Source organism: Dermacentor silvarum, chromosome 3 (assembly GCF_013339745.2).
Source record: "Dermacentor silvarum isolate Dsil-2018 chromosome 3, BIME_Dsil_1.4, whole genome shotgun sequence".
Taxonomy (NCBI): Eukaryota; Metazoa; Arthropoda; class Arachnida; order Ixodida; family Ixodidae; genus Dermacentor; species Dermacentor silvarum.
In genome coordinates, this window is record NC_051156.1 from 91583614 (window position 1) to 91601978 (window position 18365).

Sequence of the window (18365 nt, forward strand, 5' to 3'; positions counted from 1 at the left end):
CATGCAAACCGAGCGCCTTTAGCTGCGACGCGCAGCGCCCACCATCGGAATCATGAATCACTGCAACACGCGCCGCGCTCTCCGACGGCTGCGTTGCTCCCACCTCCCCCTTCTAGCCACCGTACACCTACACTGCGTAGAATCTACCCCCACGCAGATCGCTTTCAAGATAGGGCCCGCGGGACCGCGCGCGCGCCGCTGCGCAGTATGATGCCAGAGCACAACGCTGCCCGCTACCCTCCCCCCCCCCCCCTCGCTGGTGCCTCGAGCGCTACGGAAGGAGGCCGCGCTGCCTCTCTGCTTTTCTTTCGCGCGCGAGACGCGGTCGTCGGCTCCCCTCGCACGCTTTCACTCGCACATTCAGCATATGGCTGCGCGGCTTCCCTCGCATGCTTCCACTCGCACATACAGCGTACGGCGCGCGGCGACGTATGCTGTATGTGCGAGTGAAAGCGTGCGAGGGTAGCCGACGACTGCGTCTCGCGCGCGAAAGAAAGCATACGGCGCGCGGCGACGGCGTTATCGCCCTTGGACTTTATACGGAACATCTATGAGCCAAAACCAATTTTAGGGCCGCAACGCATCATAGACATCATCTTTAGATAGCAAAAGCGGATATCAAAGGCCATACTTTTGCTGGCGGAAACCGAAAATACGTAATGAATGTCGCCCCCAGTACTTTGGGCGGCCAATGCCATCGTCAAGCAACCAAGCCAAGCGACATGAAAAGTCAAAATGGCCGCTCGGGCCAGCGCAGTGTGGCAGTTCGCAACGTATGATGCGGGAACGGTCCCACAGTTGGGACGTAACAGCAGGGTTACCAATGCATTGGGTTCTATGGGAGCTGTGCCGGGACCGGCCGAAAACGACGTAACAGCCGGGAAAACGCAGCACCCGGGAACGTAACAGCGGGGTTCTACTGTATCTGTTCCACAACCGCGTATGACGCAATGCCATTGGAAGCGTACTACATGCTTTTAACAGGCAATAATCCAAACGCGCTGCCGTTCCCTGCTGCTGGTGGCGTGAAGTGAGCGTCATTTTTCGCTAGGGAGCATCGTAGGCATTGTATTGCAGTGTCGCCCACAAGCTCGACTTCGTTTTGGTTTCGCAAAGGAAAATGACAGCGTGCGATTGAATGACAATAGTCGTTCTGTAAGAAGCCAACAAACAATGACACCAATAACAACATAGGGGAAATTACTCGTGCTTACTAATTGGATTAAAAAAATGATAAATTAATGGAAATGAAAACAGATGAAAAAACAACTGTCTGCAGGTGGGGAACGAACCCACGTCTTCGCATTACGTGTGCGATGCTCTCACCATTGAGCTACCGCAGAGCTGTTTTCCCATTTGCTTTCTGGGGTATTTATGTTTTATAACTAGAACTAACCCTGGGAGTGTTAAACAGCGCCACCACTCACAAACCTAGGGGCGGATGTGGAACATCCTTTCTGCCGCAGGCGTCACGAGCACGTGACGTCTGCGGGGCATTTAGTTATCTCTATGTGGATGAATGCGAAAGCATCGTGACCACTGCGCAATTCGTAGACATTATGCCGCAACGAAAGGTGGTGGTTCGACTCCCACCACAGGGCGTAGCTTCAAGTGCCTTAATTAACTCTACATTAATTAACTTTGCCTTAAGTAACACCAACGCTTGTGTGTATGACGCCCACCAAGGGCCGTGGGTTCGAGTACCCTAATTGAGTATATCCTAATTAACTGTGTCTTAACACCAAAGGGGGAGGGTTCGTAGCCTATTTGTACCATCGTTTGGTCGCGCCGCTCATGCCGGATTTCCTGCCTCATGATCCATTTAGTGCTTTCGCATTAAAAGTTGCTGACCCAGGCCTGATTCGAGAAACACATACGTAAGCTTCGCCAAAGCCGCAAAAACGACAACGAGCGTCTCGGGCCGCTCGGCCTCCACCAGCCTTGTGCTGCAACGATTTGTGCAGTGCTTTTCATTACGTTGGGGGTCAAGTAATTTATGTCTGCCAATTTATTTAATGACTTCGGATCGTAGGTTGTCTCGTTTAGTGTATCTTTTCCCATGTTTTCTTCCAAAACGTATAAATGAGGTTCTGCTGTATTTGGTAAATCACAGCACATTAGACAAGCGACGACCACAGAAAGAAGACGCTGCTTTCTGTGCCCATCACTGCCAATGTTTCTGCAGTCGTCTCTTGTTAATGCATTGAGATTTACCTATTATGCAAGATCAACTAGTCTGAATCTTTGTTTCAGTGAAGTCTTATGTCATTTTATTTTGTGACGTAAAAGTATGAGACTTTCGCTACATGCAATTACATGATGCATACCTTATCTTTCTGTCGTATGTGACACACTTATGTTTGGTTGCAAATGCAAGCAGTGACAGAAGTCTCTCTAGCCTTCATATATGAAGCAGGGTATGGTGTCTTCCAGTTTGGTGTGTGTCCATCTTGTTGGCTTAGTTGCTGTGGTCTTCTGCTGCCGAGTGCAACCCTGCTGGTTCAATTGCCAGCTGCCGTGGCCGCATGGCCCGCATCCCGAAGTGGTCGAATGCAAAAACACATATGTGCAGTGGAGTCTCATCGATACGATCTTCACGGGAACTGGAAAATAAAATGTATCGTCGAAAAATCGTATTATCTGATCTAATGGTATATAAGAAAAAGAAATGGTAAATGGTATACAAGAAAAAAACAAATTATTTCAGGAAAGATCTTATGCAGAATCGTATCAACGAGATTCCACTGTACTGTGTTTTGGATGGGCGTTGAGTAAACCCAGGTGGCCAAATTTAACCTGGAGTCCTGCACTATGCAGTTTGTCATAGCCTCTGTGTTGCCTTAGGGTGTTAAACGTCGTCACTTTATTCATCAGTCAATTAATCGTCACATGTTAATCAGTCATTTGACCAACCAATGAGTAAATCAGTAATTTGGTCAATCAGTTTAGTTTGATCAATTGGTTAACTTGTCATTTGATGTATTTGGTCAGGTAATTAGTTATTGAATCAATGTGTCAATCAGTAACTTAGCTTAGAGTGTGTGCACCCCCTCATTGCCACAATGCTTTGCTGTGAAGTTATGCTGTGCTCCTTCTGGCTTTCCTCCTAAGAGCCCAATAGTAATTTCCATGGTGCTTCGTGCAAATTGTGATCGGCCCCTTCTTGCTTCTTGTGCAGGATCCAATGAACTTTGGTGCTGTCCTCCGATCGTCTTGCTATTTCGGTGTCCAGAAGATTTTCATGCCCAGCAAGGACAGGTTTGTTGTGTTTGCCTGTGTTCAGCTGTGTTCAGTTTGCGGGTTGGCAACCTCTCCACGATAGTACTAGTGTAGTCAACCTTGTGCGTGACGGGCGTAGGGTATATAAGGCCCTAACCGGAAATAAAAGCTCTCTTTGTTGTTTCGCCGTTACCACAGTAGTTTCGGGCTCGCCTTTTCCCGGTGTCTTTTTCTTCGCGCCATCTTGCATTGGTGCGGAATACAACAAGGTTAGTCTTTTTCTGTTGTACAGCATTTGTTTCTTAAACAGCAATTTCTTGCTGTAGCACTATGGAATGGCATTGTAGAAAAAAAAACCATTGCGATCCTAAAGACATACACCTAACAAAGCTTGGGCTGGCACAGTACTTCCAGTAGGAATAAACTCAAGCAATGGACTAAAAGGCTCATTTCCCATCCGGCATTTACCACTGCGACTGTGATGCCAGTGCGATTAGTTGACGGATAATCGCTTAGCATAGTCAGTTGCGGTGCTCGCTTGTATCCCGAGTACCTTACTCGCATAATGAACGCACCCCCCACTTTTCCAATGAAGAAGTGCGTTTTTTCCTTTCCTCACATAATAAACACATCCTGAACTTGCTGCCGTGAAGTAGGAGAGACACAGTACGATTTGGCGTCTGATAAGGCGACTGGCGGGTACGATTGTGTTGGACGGCCATATCAGATGCCGAATCGGGCACCGAATCGTACTGCTATTTCCTACTTTTATTGCGATAGCAATTATATAAACACTCCAGGCGCATTTTTGCCGTTGGTGCCGACGATTACCCCTCAGTGTCCCGCGTTCAAAGGAGGAAAGCGGAGAGGAAACGCGCCGTATTTTGTCCGCGCTCGTCGTGTGCATGGTGCTGTAGGTAGCGGAAGGGCGGCGCAGCAACTGTGCATTGCGCGGTCGGGGGCCGAGTCTAGTAGTGCGACGGCGCCTTTTATCTCTGTGCGTCCTCCATTCTCGCCGCTCAGTTTGCATCAATTGAAGCAATACATAGCACGAAGGTCACTTCGCTCACTGCTGCTGCTGCGGTTTCCCACGCCATCGTTTTGACAGCGACTGTGCACTGCTGCTGCTGCGGTTCCTCACGCCATTGTTTCGACAGCGAGTGTGGTCATTGAGTGTGATGTGTTCATATTTGCCTGTGTGTGCCCACACCATCCTTGTTAATTTACATAGTTAGCGAATGCTTGCAAGTTTATATGGCCGAAAAAACTATTATCCTTACTTCGTGTAGCTGTCTACACATTTGCTATCGCAATCGATGGTTCGCATTTCGAGCGAAACTGACTTTTTTTAGAGGTGCCCATGGAAAAAAAATAGCTCTAAATTTTACCCCGCACAGTGATCGCGCCCCCCAACTTTGTGCATATTTTTTGGGAAAAAAAGTACATTCATTGTGTGAGTAAATAGGGTACTGGTTGGCCAGTCGCATTCTGTGATTGACAAAATTCTGAATAGTGCAGAAGTGGGGCAGCATATATTTTTGGTGGTGGCAGTATCTGATAACGCTTGAAAGCAGCTTTATAACTAGGCTAAGGGAGCCGCACTCAACATGGCTCCAGATCCGCGTTGAAGTTGCGCATTGCAGTCGCTTTCATGTGCTTTACGTGGGCTCGGAATTTTGATATGATCTGCTAGGCACTAGCTGAATGTTGATCAATAAAGAATGCTCACCCTCGCAACTTTTCGAAGCTTGTTGTGAACAAAAATGAAAGTACAGTTAAACCTCAGTGTAACGAAGTTGGTAAAACCCGCAATTGCTTCATCATATTGAAATTTAGTTATATTGTATTCGATCTTTTCTGCAAGTAAGTACAGTCGCCGATAGATTTTGCTTACATGGAAGGGGCCGCAAAATTTTCCAAGTGATCAGGCAATCGGAAAAAGTAAATTTGTTGAATGTAAGACTCAATGATGAAAGATACGGTTTCATGCCGTGTGGACGGTATCTTTACATCCGTGGTACAAAGTGAAGACAGCCACGTTTTCGCGTCCACTCCGCCTCTGCAGTTGATAGTATTGCTCGTAGTGGGGCGACGCTATCACAAAGAAAAGTGCTGACAGTGGGGAGCGAGTGCTTTGTCTGCCTCTCGTTTCAACGTGTCTCCGAAACTCGAGATTACGCAACTTCCAGTACTAAATGTGCGAGAGCACAGCGCACATGATGCCACGCCATCTTGGCATGGCCACTCTTTGCACATATGGCTGATTACCGTATTTACTCGATTGTAACGCGAGGGGTGACTTTTCTTGTGTCCTGCAAAAAAAAAGTACTGAAGAAGAAAACTGCTAAAGTAACGCGGAAACCACCGGATGCATGAATAAATTGTAGTTTCGCCCGAAACGCGAAGCATCAATTGCGATGGCAAATTAGTGGAGAGCTATACTGAGTAAAAATAGTAGCTTTATCGGCTGCATAAACTTGGAAACATTCGCTTACTAACTGAGTTAACAAACATGAATAGATCACACTCAATGATCGCAGACAACCACTGTCAAAATGCTGGCGTGAGCAAGCGCGGCATCAGCTGTGAGCGAAGGTTCGTGTGGTCTATCGCTTAGTGGAAACTGTGCCGCGAAAGTACAGTGCATACAAAGGTCAAAGCCTTGTGGCGATCGCTTTCAAGATACGGTGTGCGCGACAGCCCACAGCCGCACAAAATACAAGTACGTAGAGTAGAAGCCACACCTCTCTCCCGCGCTGCCTTCCTGCTTTCCTCCTTTCACGTGGGTGATTGAGTCGCCAGTTCCCCTTGCGCCCGGTCGCGAGACATGCATTTGGCCACCGCAGCTAAATGTTGCTTCCCCTCCCTCCCTCCCATTCCCCCACGGCCTTTCGCGCGATGGAGACGTCGCGTTTGCTCTCCGCCGTGCGTTCGCTCTCCGTGAAAGCGTGCGTCCCTCGCGCGCTTTCACTCGCACATTTTACTTGTTTATTAGAATTGTTTGCATGGTTGCACTTTTTAGACAACTTGAATTTCGGTATTCGATTGAAACGCGAGGATCAACTTCAGGTAGCAAAAATCTGGAAAAAAAAAAGCGTTACAATCAAGTAAATACGGTACTTCTAAAATAGGGCGCTTGTGCTGTGTATGCACTCGGGCGCGCTGACAGCCATGTGCAGTCACTTTCGCGCTATAAAAGGAGACGCGCGCCAACCTGCCACTCCCCCCTTCTTGCGCGCACTTGATCGTGTTACCGCGAGCTCACTCCCCTTCCCGGCTTTTTTCCCTGCGCTCGTGCTGGAATATGGAGATCACCAAGCCACCAGTCTTTTTGGCTGACCCTCGAACGCTTTCACTCGCACTCAAAGCATACAGCACGCAGGGCGCAGTAGCATCTTATTGCATTTGAACTTTATATGGAACATGGTCGCGTGGCGCACGATTTGAGAGGTGCATGGACAAGCAGCCACTTGTAATTCACCCATTAAACCACGTGTCTGTGAAATTTCATTAAATTGAAATTGTGCATAAACGCACCTCGTTATGTTGAGGTGCTAAATACAAGGTGTTCTAAGGACAAGCAGTTCTTAAAAGTTACACATTTCCTGATATGAAGAATTTCGTTCTATTGAATTAACTTTGAAGTGTAATTAACTAACAACCTTGCACCAATGTAAAAGGCACTTTCGTTGCTTTTCTTGCTTCTCATTAGTGTGAGAATGTCTGTAGAATTCCCAAATTCACTAGTAGTGAAAAGAAGCAGCGAGCTGACATAATGTATTCTTTAAAATTTTGCTTCTATCTGTCCTTTCTCACATTTCGCAGTTGCCGTCTGTCGCCAACAGTGAGCAAGGCAAGCTCGGGAGCGCTGGAATTGATGGACCTATACGTCCTGCAAACGCCGGAGCGATTCATGGCGGTGAGAGGGCAGGGGTTGTCATAGAGAAACGACTAAAAGATAACTTTATGCAGGCGTACATATGCTTGCTACCGAGTAACTTGCTACAGAGTTCAACCTTGCCTTGTATATGTTTTGTATGTTTACGCCTTTTGTATGTTTACGCCTGCTATAAAGAATTGAGTCTGAAAATTACCATCATCAATAAATGTAACGCAATTTCTGGGTTTTCCTGTGTAACGCATCTGTTGTGATGTTCTCTCCACTGCTGGTGTGTTGTTTGCATACAATCCATGGTACGGTTCCCAACCGTGTGAAAAATCTCGGCCGTGTCTGTGCTTACACTGTCACAAAGACTGCAATGGACTAGACCGACTAGGTTTTACCGACTACTTGAACATGTAAGCGGACGTGCAGACATTGTCCTCTAATGTGGAAGATGAAGTCACCAACGTTGTAAGCGATGGCAAGGGCGCCCGAGCCCAGTCATTTGCCCACTTTAGTGAGCTTCTAGGTGAGGGGAATCTTGAAACATTTTGGATGGCACAGAGGACAATGAGCTTTGGGAGGGTGCCGTTGAGGTGAGCTTGTCAAATGATGACGGTAGCGGAAGCCACAAGGATGATTATTTAAAGTGTTAATAGTTGGCTGCCAGTGGTTGCATTATTGTGGATAGCAGTTGGTGCGCAATTTGAGTCTACAGTGAGTAGTCATAGGCTGTCCTCATGTAAGGCCTGCACACCCTTTAAGAAATCCGGAAAGAAGTGTGGGCCTTTACACGAGTAAATAGACAAGAACAGTGATGGTGAAACTCGTTTCGCTCTTCGATGATTATTGAAGGTAAAGTGATGGTGTTTCTCTACCCAAGTGGTTTATTTTGTCATGCTTATGAATCGGATTGCAAACCTCTTTTAAGGTCACATTATTCATGGGTGTAATATAATTCAATACAGTTGAACCCACTTGTAAAGATACCATTTTAACAATATATCCGATATAACAGAGCAGCCGATGCACCATCAACTTCTATGTGTGTTCTATGCTAAAATAAACTGCTTACTACAATGCTTCCTTGCCATGTTGTCAGTTATAACAATTCAATCTAGCTACTGGGTGTGTGCGCCGGAAAAAAAAATATATCCGTGAGAGTCACTTTGTCAGCGAGAGTCGCTTTGTCACAGCCACCTTTTTGTCGCGCACCCCGCATTGCACAGGGCTTCAAGGCATCACATTGCTGGCCTCGTGCCCCCCCTCTCCTGTCTCCTTTTCACCCTCTCGCTGAAGTCGGAGGGGGGAAGGGAGACGGTAGAGGGGCACCCAAGTGGTGCCGTGCGGGGTGTCAGGCACAAAGGCAAGTGTGGCGAAGCTTGCATTCTTTATTTCTTTTTCAGTATTTTACGTTCCTTTTCTTTTAAGTGCAGACACCCGCTAGCCAGATTTAATTGTTATAGCCAATAATTCAGCATGGGAGAATTGTAGTGTCACGTAGTAGCGACGGTAGAGAAAACAGTCGCAAAACTGTGTATGACGAAACTGGTTGTTTATTGGGCGAACCTGTGCCCACGAAAGCAAGCTACACTCAAAGCACAACGATAGCGGCGAACACAGTCGGCGATCGTCGAAAATCTGATCAGCGGCGAAGCGCGTCGGCTTTTATACCTGAGTCATCGAAGGTTCCAGATTAATCCCTGATGCCCGCGTGTCTTCCAGAAAGTTCTAGACCAGGGGTTCTCAGGTACGTTCATCCCAAGGAACCCTGCTAAGCTCCATAAAGTGCCAAGGAACCCCCCCCCCGATTTAACCGAATTATCGAGGGTATCAAGAAAACAAACAAATGCTGCACTACGTCAACACGGTTTTATTTACTCAATGAATCGTCAAATCTTGTTTCTATTTAGCACAAGACCAGTGCGGAAGCTGAAATTCTCTTCATCTCATGACTGATTAGCGCTAGCAGCGGCGAAGGCCTCGCGACATCCTTCGCGGCGCGCGTTTTCATCTGAGACGCGCTTTGCACCAACGGGCGCACATCCCGATTATTTTTTTCGCCACTCAGCTGCTCGCCAACAAATTGTCCGTCCATCGCGATGTAGCCGGTGCTTTTTATCTTCGACAGTTTTGCACTGAGTAAAAGCGAAACTACTGCTTGCCGCAACCGCTGTTCATGGACGGCGACCTTGCGGTTCAGAAGGCAGGTGGCTGACGCACGCACCAACTTGGGGCCGTATTCTGAAACGTTCCCCTAGGCGAAATCAGCGTGCGCGCTGATTGGCTGGTTGAACAAAATTGAATGACGTAGGGCTCAACCACCCAATCAGCTCATCCAATTTTGCTAAAACAGCCAATCAGCGCACGCCTGAAAGCGAAAAAAGAAATTTCGCCTAGGCAAACGTTTCAGAATACGGCCCTTAAGTCAAAACGAAACTACCTTTCGCGGCAAGAAGTGCGGACGAAACCGCGGCCGCTATCGACGCGATCATGGACGGTCACTTTACGGTTCAGAAGGCAGGCTCAGCTCATCCAATTTTGCTAAAACAGCCAATCAGCGCACGCCTGAAAGCGAAAAAAGAAATTTCGCCTAGGCAAACGTTTCAGAATACGGCCCTTAAGTCAAAACGAAACTACCTTTCGCGGCAAGAAGTGCGGACGAAACCGCGGCCGCTATCGACGCGATCATGGACGGTCACTTTACGGTTCAGAAGGCAGGCGGCTGACAGACGCACCAAGTCAAAACGAAACTACCTTTCGCGGCAAGAAGTGCGGACGAAACTGCGGTCACTATCGACGCTGCCATGGGAGGCGACTACGCAGTTGTGAAGGCACGCAGCCGACGCGCGCATCGAGTGAAAACGAAACTACTATTTGCCGCAACCGCTGCGGACGAAACTGCGGTGGTTATCGACGCGATCAGAGATAGCGACTACGCACTTACGGAGGCACGTGGCTAGCCGCCAACGCGGTGTTACGCGCGGCGATAAACGCAAGAATAAAGGCTTTAAAGGCACAATTAGGCACGAAGCGCTTCGGCGTTGCTGTCAGTCACGTGCCGCGTACGATTGCCGCTGAGGACCACGGCGACGCGGACTGCGCCGCTTCGTTTCGGTTGGACGCTATGCCGTTCTTGCTCTTCTGCGGCGCGCATTTGCGGTGCTCCGCGTTTTCTTTTTTTTTTTTTTTCCTCCAACGTATACGTTGCGTTGGAGGTTAGTGCGCACTCTATCGGCACCTACCCTATCTACAAATAGGAGAAAGACGCATGGTGGTAAGTTACGGCCTCCGAGATTCAAGTGCGAAAGCTTAGGCGCGCTGCCCGTTCTCAGAGGTTGGGCGGCTACACGCTGCTTGCGTATTTATTGCGCAGTTCGCGCGTTGCTGTTACGCACTGTGATGTGCTTTTTGACACTCGGGCATTCGTAATGGAGGTTCTTTGGATCAAGCGCACCTCGTGTTCGCCGTTTTAGACACTTGTCGAGAGCGGGACCAGGGAAAATTTATCAGTGGCTCGCGGAACCCCGAGCAGGGGCCTGCGGAACCCGTAGGTTCCGCGGAACCCACTTTGAGAACCCATGTTCTAGACAATTCGCGTCGGTCATACAATCAGATAACATAAGCGTCGGTGAAAACAGGCAACGGAAAGAAGCATCGACAACGTTCTAGAAACTTCCGATACAGGCGCGTCCTGCGCCGAGCGATAACGTTTAACATTTGTCAGCCGGTGGAAAGCGGCCACCGGTGAAAGATAAACATGTATACGTGTCAGTAGGAGCCGGTTTATTCTGTCATAGAACAAACATGAGAGTTGATGGAGCAGCAGCTGCTCATTGTTACATTCGAGTATTGTTAAAACCAATAAGGCAGTTAGACTGTACTTCTTCCTGTCTAAGTAAAATGTTTGTCCCCTCTGCATATTTTCATGCAACCCGGTTATAACCATGGGATTTTCTTGGCACTTGAATATTGTTATAAGTGGGCTTGACTTTATGGAAAAGCAGAGTGTGAGATAAAGGTTATTTACAAATGTAGCGGTGTCAAGCTGCAGCCCTTGGAATGCCTTGCCAGGCTGTTGTGTTTACGAAGGAAAGAGATTTTAGTGATTAAATAGCGTTTCAGCCTCTGCTAGTTAAAAAATTCTGTATCATATTGTTACGGGGATGTTGGCAGTATAGACTGGATGTATTTACAATATATACACAAGTAGGGTTAGTGTAGTCAAGATGGCTGACCAGCAACAACACGCAGCAGCCAGTGTTTCTCGATCTTCTTCTTCTTTTCTTTCCTCCTATCCTCCCTTGACGACATCCTCCGCTCTTGTGCCACAGAGCATAAGCTGTCCACCGCCTACCATCCACAAACGAACGGTCTTACGGAACGTCTCAATCGAACACTCACAGAGATGATGTCTATGTACGTCTCCAATGATCACCGCGACTGGGACGCCACGTTGGCCTACGTCACATTCGCGTATAACTCGTCCAGACATGACACCGCAGGATATTCGTTTTATCTTTTGTATGGTCGCGACCCTACATTGCCATTTGACACCATCCTACCTTCTGTGCCACGTGTTGCAACTGAGTACGCTCGTGAAGTCATCGATCGCGCTCACATGGCGCGTCAAGTCGCCCGATCGCATCTGTTGGCATCTCAGGATATACAAAAAGAGCGGTACGATCGGTGCCATCCCGATGTTAAGTTTGCCCCAGGTGCTTGGGTGCTCCTCTGGTCACCATGTCGTCGTGTCGGTCTCTTCCAGAAGCTTCTCTCTCGCTACACAGGGCCTTATGAAGTCTTAAGCCAAGTTAACGACGTCAATTACGAGATCTCGCCGTTACAGTTAGATCCGTCCTCAAGTACGATGCCAGTTGACATCGTGCACGTTTCGCGGTTGAAGCCATACTTCGCTCGCAGTTCTGCGCCTAACATGCGTCGAGACGGCGCTTCAGCACCCGGGGGTCCTGTTACGGAAGGATAGGAGGAAAGAAAAGGAAGATCGAGAGACACTGGCTGCTGCGTGTTGTTGCTGGTCAGCCATCTTGACTACACTAACCCTACTTGTGTATATATTGTAAATACATCCAGTCTATACTCCCAACATCCCCGTAACGATATTGATATGTTGAGACTGCCTGAGCAACAATATGCATCAAGAAATTAAAAAAAAAAAAATACAAAAGGCTTACAGCCAAAAAAAAAATGTGTACAGTACTTGGTTTTCAGTCACGTTGTGTGCTTTCCTGCATTGCTAAGACATTTTTTGGCCACAATAAAAACTTATCTGTGTATGTAAGCGATACGACTTCTATGCTAAAAATATAGTTATGCCCATTATTATGGTGTTCGAGATATAGAAGTGTCACGTTGAGGCTATGCTTTTGTGTGACAATGGTCATTTGTGAATGTCGTACAGGAGCTGAAGGCGAAGGGCTGGTGGATTGTGGGGACATCAAGCTTTAACGACTCAACAAGGCAAGCGTCGGGCAGTGAAAGTCGTAAGCTCACTTGGGACCTACCGCCACCTGACAGGCCTGTGATGCTGATTGTAGGTGAGTAGTTGCTTGGATGGCATAGGAGAGGAAAATTATTTGAGCTGTATGAGTGAATTGCCTTCCTACGAAACCCAAAATCCACACTTACAATGAAAGGAGGATTAGTATGCCAGGAAAGACGCAGAAGTCAGTGACACCGCTTTGAAGTTTCCGCAGCTCACTGTTGCACGTGGAGTGAACTTTTTATGCTAAAGATGGACCACATTGCATTCTAAAGGAGCCAAAGAGTGGACTTTGCGAATTTCAAGAACTTTTACGGTGCCGCAACGGCCAAAATACAAGAAAATAGTTCCAAATTCAAGATGTCACACTGATGTGAAAACTTAGCTTGCGTGCAAATAAAAAGAAAAAGTAATAGGCAATCACATATTTGCTGTGCTGCATTGGGTATACACTCCAATTCCCTTGTCCGTGGACATCATCACGGGGCAGCCAGTGGTGGTCCAATTGTGCCATTTGTGCCATTTTGCTACAATTCTACTTGTCTGCACCTTGCTGCGCCCACTTAAGTGCAACTTGCGCCAAGTGCGCCAAAGCGCCACCTCTGCCTTGGGCGCTACGTCGACATTGCAGTAGCATGGCCGATCGCTCCGTTTGATGACAGACCCGTGGCTAAGCATTCCAAACATCGGCGACGCGGACTTCGCTACTAAGCTTCGCTCATGGAATCCTCGATCGGACACGCACTTAAGCCTTTCAACACTCGATGTTTCGGAATTCGCGACTAAGCACATCGAGCATCGACTCCTCAATCCCACGGCTAGGCATTTCGCGCTTCGGCACTTGGGACTGCGCGACTAAGCACATCTAGCGTCGACTCCTTGAGCCTTCAGCTAGGCATTTTGCACATCGGCACTTGGGACTGTGCGACTAAGCACATGGAGCGTCAACTTCTCGAGCCTGCGGCTAGGCATTTCGTGCATCGGCACTTCGAACTGCACGACTGAGCACATCGAGCGTCGACTCTTTGAGCCCGTGGCTAGGCATTGTTGCACAAAATTGTTTTTCTGCATTTCTAGTCTCTTTTGTATTATCATGTCTGAGTGCATAAAAACTATTCTCAGTAGTCTACAAGTGCTATTTACATGGCAAATAAAGTCTGCTTGCAACGTTTCTGCTCTGGGCACGCAAACTAAATGGCTACGTCAGTCTGTTTTGCTTATGTCCCTTTAATTGCTCTAAAGAAGTACTTAAAAATTGTGTAGTAGTAATAAGCTGCACTAAATCTCATGCACTTGCTTTTCTCCTGCTACAACTGATCCAAAACGCAAAATTTTGTGCTACGGAACTGCTGCAAAATGCTAATGTGGCTGCTCCTAAATTACTACAGTCGAATCTCGATAATTCGAACTCGAAGGGGCCCGAAATTTTGTTCGAATTAATGGAAAGACGTATTTTTGAAGTATTCGAGCACCATAGCAAGATGAACGAACGGTGCGAGTCGTGAAATTTCGCGGCACGCAAGCGCAGGGCGAGTTGCGCCCACGCCGGCCAACGCTCGGTTCCCGATAACGGCAGAAAACGAAACTTAAGGGAGCGAACAGCGCCGACATGGCGACGGGCGTGCGCGGATACCGTCGAAGGTGAAGGAGGAGGGCAGCAGGAAAGCGGATTTGGCCTCGGCAACTCTGTCGCTTCGGTTGCACTCCTCGCCCTCTTTCTCAACTCCCTCTCTGTGCGTGCCCGCTGGCACCGCCGGTACAGCCGGTTCGGCGCAAATTAGCCTCCTTGAAGTTTCGTTTTCTGCCGTTATCGAGAAGCGAGCGTTTGCCTGCGTGGGTGCCGACGCCGCCGGTCATGCAACTCGCGCGTCATGCCGCGAGGCCACCGTGGCACGCGCGTCTCGCGTCTCGCCGTGCGGCAGTGCGATAAGATCTCCCGCGCTCTCCGAACACGTGAGCAACATCTCGAGCCCTCGTTGTTTCATGCGAGAGACGACGATCGTCGATTGAAAACCCGGCGCGGACCGGCGGCGGTCCGGTTTTGATGGCTCCGTGACGTCTCCCTCATCGCTCTTGATTGGTTCATCTCGCGGCATGCGGCATTTGCTGCAGAACTCATTTCGCGCGGCACGCCGCAAAACCCCGGGTTCCTGCCGCTTTTGCCGCCCGTGGCAATGACGCGTTGCAGCGCGTTATTGACGTGCGTCTTTACCATGCGTTTTTGGCCGCTAGCGTGGCCGTACCCTTAGGCCGCACCCTGAAGTTTCGTTTTCTGCTGTTATCGGCAACCGAGTGTTTGCCGGCGTGGGCAGTTCGTTGGCCGGACTGGGCCTCCGCCGCTGCATGAAGGGGTCTCTCCTAAGCTTTTGCTCTATGGCGGTGTCGGAGCAAGGCCGTTTGGAGGCGCCGCCGCATTATGCGGCGCGCTGCGGAGAGCATTGTCGGTCCACGGTATGTTCGAATTAACCGTCGCAAATGCTTTCGCGTTCGAATTACCGAGCGTTTTCGCCCATTGAAATACACATAACTTTGACGGGACCAGAACTTCAGTTCGAATAAACCGGCAGTTCGAATTAAGCGTGTTCGAATTAACGAGATTCGACTGTACAAAACAGTTTTTTTTTCTGCTCCAAAAATTGTTCCATTTCTTAAACTGGCTAGACCACCACTGGCAGCATTGCCTTATTTGCGGAACCAGTGAAGGATACAAGTCGGTTTTAATGTTAAAGCATTATACGGCTCCTGAAGCGGAAAATCCGTCAGTGTCCCTGGAGATGGTACAGAAGGTCACGTGGTCACGGCCGATCAGCGTGAGGCATGCGCCGCCACGTGATCGCTGGGTGCCTTGAAGCACCACCAGTTGGCACTCACCTCCGTGGCAGTGGTGGTGCGGGCCCTGCAGGGAAAGGGGAAAAAAGAACCAGAAAGCTCGCCTTCGTGCATAGCGTTCACCGCAAGCGTTTGATGGTAAAGATTGCGGTTGCATAAGCTGCTGTTGCCGGTAAGCGGCAACTGCGTGTGCCCAGTCTAATATAGCGTTGCGGCGCTGCCCGTCTGTGCGCTGATTTCGGTGAGTGCTGTCGTGTATTACGACGGACACACTTTCGACTTCTCAGTCAGTAGCTGTGCACGGCTCCTTTGGACATCCACGCAAGTACGCGAACGAGGCTGAGGCGTCATCGGAGAGATGTCGCAATGCTTTCGCATTCATCCACTTGGGGATACCCAAGTGCCCTTGATTTTTGTCAACTAAAATATTGACTACCTCTGTTTGCTGTCTAATCCACACCGCTGCCTTCCGGTCTGTTAACTTCAGGCCTATCATTTTTCGTTCCATTGCTCGTTGCGTGGTTCTTAGTTGATGTAAGAGGAAGAAATGGAGTTTGGCGGGTCATGAAATGCACTGGGTAGGTAAGCGGTGGACTATTACGTTTTCATAATGGGTACAGCAGGACACCCATTTACAATTTTCTCGGGACCACACAAAAACGTCGTATCATCTGGGTGTCGTATAATCTGACCAACAAAAATTATATCTATGATGCACAGTTTTGCACGAAAGAGTTGCGGGGAGCTTCAATTTGAGCTATAGGTTAATACTCTGCAGGACTCGGAAACCAAAACCATCAAAACAACAAACGTGAAATGAATGCAGCTAAACCTCTATATAATGAAATTCAGTGTAACGAAATTCTTGATATAATAAAATAATTGCTTTTTATAACCAGCAGGCCCGCGAGGCGGCGCTGAGACAAGATCTCGACGTCCCGTCGTCATAAACCTGAGCCCGGGTCGTCAAAACTGCAGGACAACTCAATAAAGTTATTACCATCCATGTAACTTCTTGTTCATAGAACAAATGTATTAGAACCTCTATTAGTCAAACCTTGATACAAGAAATTCGCTACGTAATGAACTGTTTTCATTTCCCTATCTTTTTCATTGAAAACAATTGTTTTTTCTTGGTTTAACAAAGTAATTTAATGTCCTGTGGTTTAGATTTAACGAAGTTTTGTTCATTTGAAGCATTTACAGTAGAACCTCGTTCATACGTGTTGGAAAAAAACACATAAAAAAACGTACTAACCGAGATTTGACTAACTCAACAGTAGTTCACATCTATGCAACGTGAAGCGTCTTGCAAGTCATTGCGGCATGAGGCACGAGACGCTGATGCACATCCAGCTGGTCGGGCTTCGGTGGCCACGAGACGCATTTTGTTGTTTTCCTATTGCGTACTGTTCTCTAAGACAGCAGTGGGGAAACTGAAACGAAATCGAGCTGATGGGTGACGCGGGCTGCCGCTGGAGCAAGACGTGATGCTCACATTGCGCCGCCTGCAGCAGAGAACGGTGGCACGTTTGGGTGGTCGTCTACTAAAAGCTTGCAGTGTGCTTCCAGCTGCACTCCACCTCATGTGCTGTGAAACAGATAGGTGAAGATGCTTATCGCATTAGGATTGGCGGGGGTAGCTCTGACTGCAGCATTCAACAACCCGGGGCAGGATTTGCTGGTACTGGAAGGGGAAAGTGATTGTGCTTCGGCATTTTCACGTGAGACGGGCGGGAGAGTATTTTGGTGAAGCTGCCGCAGTGGGCGGCTACCGCTCTCGATCACGTGCCCATTTTCTTGTTTACATGGGATCTGGCAGTTGCAAACCATTTCACACAGTTGCAGTTTGGTGGTGTACTGAACGTTGGTGTCGAAATATTATGTTTTCCGGAAACGTATGAACCGGTAAAAAATGAGCGTAACTATTGCGTAATTTCTTGTGTTCTTGATCACGAACGTTGGCACCAGTAAATGTTACCTAGTGCGATCGTATCAGCGAGGTTCTGCTGTACTTGGAGCCTGTATAGCTAGTAAGTCTAGCAAGAGACTATGAAAATGCTGGCGGAGTCAAAAAGTTGTTTTAAGCGTCCTTCTGCATTAAAAGATCGAGTGTCATTTTTTGTGTACAGCTTGCGGAGACCTCAGGCGGCGTGGAAGCTTGCAGCGCTCTGAGAAACACGAGAGCTGTGAATTCCTTCTGCGCAAGAGGGAATTCCTTCAGAGAATTCTTTCAGCACGTACTGTGCGCACTCTGCACGGTACGTGCTGGTGCTCATCATGGCCGAAGCTTGTTACATTACATCCATTGCTTAGCTGATATGCACGCTGCCAACGTACTTGCACGAGCAAACATGAAGATGGAAGTTTTTTGTTTAGCGGCTATGGTGTTAGGCTGCTAAGCACGAGGTCGCGGGGGTCAAATCCCGGCCACGGTGGCCTCATTTCAATGGGGGTGAAATGCGAAAACACCCGTGTAATTTTGGGTACACGTTAAAGAACCCCAGGTGGTCTAATTATTTCCGAGTCCCCACTGCGGCATGCCTCATAATCATCATGGTTTTGGCACAAAAATCCCATAACTGATTAATTGTTCAACCCTTAAAAATTGTGTGATTGTCGCAGAGAAAAGTATGAAAAGAAATGTGCTACTCAGGTCACTCGGTGCCGGAACAGCCATGCTTTGTAGCACAGCAAAAGGATGAGACACCGTGAACTCAATTGTAAGCCGAGGGATAGCTTCCGAGTTGGTACATTGTAGGCATCAAAATCTGAAATAGTGGCGTCTATGTGAACATCCAAAATCAAATTTAAACGGTGTGCCACGGTGATGTTTAGTAGTGAGCGTTGTGGGCAACACACCGCTCCACCGTCGCCTTCGCAGTGCAAGGCATTGAAGAAGGACCGGGATCACCGCGAAGGGAAGCAAAG

The 18365-nt window shown here is 48.3% G+C and overlaps 1 protein-coding gene across 1 annotated transcript in view; it reads left to right on the forward strand.

Moving 5' to 3' along the window:
* The window catches only part of LOC119443912 (rRNA methyltransferase 1, mitochondrial-like), a 20527-nt gene extending 7844 nt beyond the window's left edge, over positions 1-12683 (forward strand). Inside the window, exons 2-4 of the mRNA XM_037708499.2 lie at positions 3146-3258; positions 7045-7138; positions 12525-12683. Coding sequence (XP_037564427.2) covers positions 3146-3258; positions 7045-7138; positions 12525-12668 — 351 coding nt within the window. The 3' untranslated portion in view covers positions 12669-12683. The remainder of the gene's footprint in view (positions 1-3145; positions 3259-7044; positions 7139-12524) is intronic.
* Positions 12684-18365: the final 5682 nt, after the last annotated feature.